This window comes from Poecilia latipinna, unplaced genomic scaffold (assembly GCF_001443285.1).
Source record: "Poecilia latipinna isolate Pla-1442-1.1 unplaced genomic scaffold, P_latipinna-1.0 Scaffold721, whole genome shotgun sequence".
Classification (NCBI taxonomy): domain Eukaryota; kingdom Metazoa; phylum Chordata; class Actinopteri; order Cyprinodontiformes; family Poeciliidae; genus Poecilia; species Poecilia latipinna.
In genome coordinates this window covers 176,536-180,704 of record NW_015113337.1, presented here as the reverse complement: position 1 = coordinate 180,704, position 4,169 = coordinate 176,536, and the positions used below count along the sequence as shown (strand labels likewise).

Genomic DNA, 4,169 nt, shown 5'->3' with positions numbered 1-4,169 from the left:
TTTTTTTTTTTAATTACAAAACACCCAATCAAGTCATCCTGGGGCATCTACAGTTTCACAGCAGCTTGTCAAAATATGTGTGAACTTTAGTGTGGTACATTTTTCAGGTCTGGAAAAACAAATTTCAAACTATTTCCTTCCACTTCACAATTATCACATGAAAAAAAAAGTTTTTTGTATGTGACAAAATGTGAAAAATTCAAGGGATGTGAATACTTTTGCAGGGCAATCTATCTGACTGGACGTGTTTATGGAGTTACTTTGGGTCACGCTTGTTGTGAAATATATTAGAAATGAATTGTATAAAAATGTAACTCATTTTACACAGACTATTGTCATTCAACTGCACATTTAAAATGTATATACAGAACAATGTTTCGTTGCAAGTCTCCAGCAATAATGGATAAATAAAATAATAAATAAAAACATGAAAACTAGTTAAAATAATAAAACGTATCAATAGAAATATAAACAATAAGAAGATCAACCATTAGTCTTAGACTTACCTTAGCCCTGGGTGATAAAAAAAGGGAAACTTGAACCTGGAGCCTTCCTGTGTTTATCTGAGCCGATTCGTCCAGGAGTTTTTGGACTCACCTGGTGACGTAGACGTAGGCTCCTCCCAGCATCACAGACAGCACCAGAACCAGAATGAAGATGGCTAGCGCTACGTTTCCTCCATCCAGAGGGGAGCCTGCCGTCGCCTCTGCAACTGACACCCAACAAATGAATGATGCAGGATTAATAAGAAGCATCTTCCAGAAAATAAGGAGTCAGGCTGAAGAGGGTTCAGGAAATGCAGGTGAATGAAATGGATAAACGCTGGGAGTGGGATAAACACACAGATGGCAAATGAACTCGGTAGATGTAGATGAAACACACAGAGGGAGGAATGCTGGTTTTCTGAAACACTTTTTTTTACCCCCTTTCTTTGTGACTTTTGATTTATCTGTCTGCTAAGAAAAAGTGTTCACTTCTCACCACAGACAGACACTCACCTTCCAAAGCATGGTTGCCAAAGCAGTCACGGTTAGCTGAAAAACATCATTCTGTCAGTCAGTGCATATGAAAACTGACATCACACAGAGTGTTTCTTTTTTATAGTCTGTATTTTTAACAAAGCCTCTCCTCCAGGTTCACATTCAGTCTTCTTTTTTTGTACTATGCCTGTCAAATCTTCTGATTTGCATAGTCAGTAAAAAATTTAAGTCAAAAATAGAGAAAATGTCCATGCAATGTGCTTTCTAAACAAAATTTTTACTGATAATTTTCTTTGTCACTTATCTTCATCTACTGCAAGCAAAACTAAAATAAAGCATTTTCCCTCTTAGATCATCTGAAAACTGTTTTATGCCTGATATTAAACTGTTTGGTGATAGTGAATGGAAGCAGTTGAAAATCTCACTTTTCCACACATGATCAGTTAATGTTTTACTCATTAGGATTTAACCACCCCACATTAATGTATTTGTGATGGGACTGGATTAAAATGCTTAAGTTAATTGGAGGGTCTAATAAAAAAAATAACAATTTTCAATTCAAAACTCTTTCTTCTTGCTAAATTAGTAAATAAATTGACATATGAGCTCAACAACAAAGACAATTATTGTTTTTTATCTGCTCTTTGATGAAACTTTCAGGTGTGACTAAAAAGCAAGGTCAAAACAAATCAACGATTTAAGTTTAAATTAAATAAAATTTAACTGGATTCATGTGACAGGATAGTCCTGCCGAAAAGTGACAAAACCTAAAGGTGAACAAATGACCTCAGTCCAATCTGATACTGAACCTCAGATATCTGTATCAGTGAAAAAAGTGGATCAGTGCATCCCTAAATTAGTTTTTACAGGAAATGTGAAGGGCATGTTCTGTAACAACTGGAAATGCCCCTCACATCTTTAAACCTACAGATTACGATAAAATCAAAAAGACCAAACTGAAAAGGAAATCTCACCCTGGCAGAGTGGAAGAGGGCCGCTCCAAAACGAAGGGTTCCCGATTATGCACTTAATGGCCACCTCTCCTATGAGCTCATAACCTTGGTAACAAACGAACGTGAGTGACTCGCCGGGCAAGTACAACCTCTTGGACAGGATCTGGTAGCCGTTGTCAGGGAGACCGGGGTTCTCACAGGAAACAGAATCCTCAGCTGGAGGAGAGAAACACGACAAATGCTAGCAGGAGGGATTTTGGTGTTTCTCAACCCCAAATTAGGAATTTTCTTTGTGTGTGCATGTGTGTGTGTGTGTGTCGTAGCAGCACAGACAGATCTGACAGCCTCTGACTAAGGTGACATGAGTCATGGATAATCTCCACCCCCTCCTCCAGGTGGCTGAGGGCTGATTGGTACGCTCTATTAGCATTTCATTTACATATCAAACACTTGACACCTACATTAATAGCCCTGAAAAATACACACAGTCCACACATTATCAGGCCCAGGGTGAAGTGTAAAAGCAGCACCGACTATGGCTCACATTAATGCTGCAAAATAAAGAGAGAAAGAAAAAAACAGAGAGAGAGAGAAGGACTCACACAGACCCAGTCGTGTCAGATGGCTCTGCAGCAGGAAACTAAAGCTCCTCTGTTGTCCGTTCTGTGCAGGCTTCCACTGGTCAGACTGTTTTGTTTCTATGTGTTTAACCGTTTCTCTCTAACTGTTCGGCCCCGGGCGCTCTGCGTCAGATACTCACACACACAGTGAGGGAGTCGAGACGTCCATACGGGCGTCCCCGGCTCGCGGCCGTAGCAGGTGATGGTGGCGCCGCCCTGCATGATGAAGCCGGGGCTGCAGCTGTACTGGATGGTGGTGCCGACCAGCAGTTTGGGGTCGGACAGGGTTCTGGTGGAGTGCTCCACGTGGCCCGGGTCGGAGCAGTACATGACTGAGAGGAGGAAATAAAACCACATCAACTTCTGAGCAGTGACTTGATCAGCGGTAAATGGCAGTAGTGTAATTTTCAAGTGGTGAAGAAAACTGTTGAATCTCAGTATTAGACCTGAGTGAAGCTGGACCCCCACCTTCTTCAAATCAGACAAAATTGGTGGTAAAAGTTTGTGCTACGTTTGTGCCGCTATCGTTTTAAAGACATTAAGAAATGTTTCCAGAGGTCACGAAAGGTCATCCAGTCTCTCCTACCTTCTTCAAATCAGGCAAAATTGGTGCCAATCAACTCGACTGAGTTTGTGCAGCAAAACTTTTTGTTTGTGCTGCTTTGGCTTTGAAGTTCAAAGGTCATTTTGATTTAGTGAAAGTGGGGGGGCCTGGTTGACCTTTAAGCTTTCATTGATATCTTAAAACCCAAAGCAGCACAAACAACAATTTTTGCTGCACAAACGTAGCACAAACTTTTGACACCAATTTTGTCCGTTTTGAAGAAGGTGGGGGTCCAGCTTTACTCAGGTAGATATTAGGTTACAATGTATAAAAAGACAATACTTTTTCATCAATGTCTGACATTAAATCAGTACATTTCCTATTTTTTTTCTTTAGAGAATTGGTAAAGTTATTCTAAATTCAGAAGGTTCACCAATTATGTGCTAGAACACTGAGAAGAACTGACTCTTTTCGCAGAAGGGGGGCTGAGAGCTCCAGGAGAGGTCCAGCTGGCAGGTGAGGGTCTCCCGTCCCACCAGGTCGTACCCGGGGTCACACTGGTAGGTGATCCGAGCTCCTCGCACCAGCGCCACGTGCGATGTCGTCTTCCAGCCGTTCTGGATCTCGGGGAGGTCGGGACAGGAGTCGTTCCGGGAAACCTCTGAGAAGAGAGATCAGAGACAACAGGATGATTAACTGCCTCTCCTCTCTGACAGTGTCAGCCGCCGAGGTCCATGATTGGCTGTAATGAGACGTTTCCATCTCCGTCACTGTTAACGCGGGTCAAAAAGTCAATGTGATCAGAAGTGCTACAGCTGATTATGACACGATGCGGTGAGAAGACGGATGGATTCATCGGGCAGTTACTTCACCGCGGATCAGAGTGATGGATTTCATCTGAGCCGGGCCACCATCTTTGAATATCACTTCTGTGCTGATCCCACATCAGGACGGCCTCGTAGAGAGTGGCTGACAGTTTTTTTTTTTTTTTTTTTTTTTTTTTTTTTTAAAATTAGGGTTTTAATTTTTTTTTTTTTTTTTTTGGAAAACAGAAAATTCAAAGCCAAAATCC

The 4,169-nt window shown here is 41.6% G+C and overlaps 1 protein-coding gene across 4 annotated transcripts in view; it reads right to left on the bottom strand.

Annotated features, from left to right (window-relative positions):
* The window catches only part of sez6l (seizure related 6 homolog (mouse)-like), a 78,557-nt gene that overhangs the window by 4,930 nt on the left and 69,458 nt on the right, over nt 1-4,169 (bottom strand). For 2 of the 4 annotated variants that reach the window (XM_015045330.1, XM_015045329.1), the window contains exons 11-15: nt 3,564-3,758; nt 2,694-2,885; nt 1,955-2,149; nt 999-1,034; nt 598-706 (exon numbers count right to left, since the gene is read on the bottom strand). In XM_015045330.1, coding sequence (XP_014900816.1) covers nt 598-706; nt 999-1,034; nt 1,955-2,149; nt 2,694-2,885; nt 3,564-3,758 — 727 coding nt within the window. Of the gene's footprint in view, nt 1-597; nt 713-998; nt 1,035-1,954; nt 2,150-2,693; nt 2,886-3,563; nt 3,759-4,169 lie in introns of all 4 variants that reach the window. The other 2 variants (XM_015045328.1, XM_015045327.1) reach the window with 1 other exon arrangement.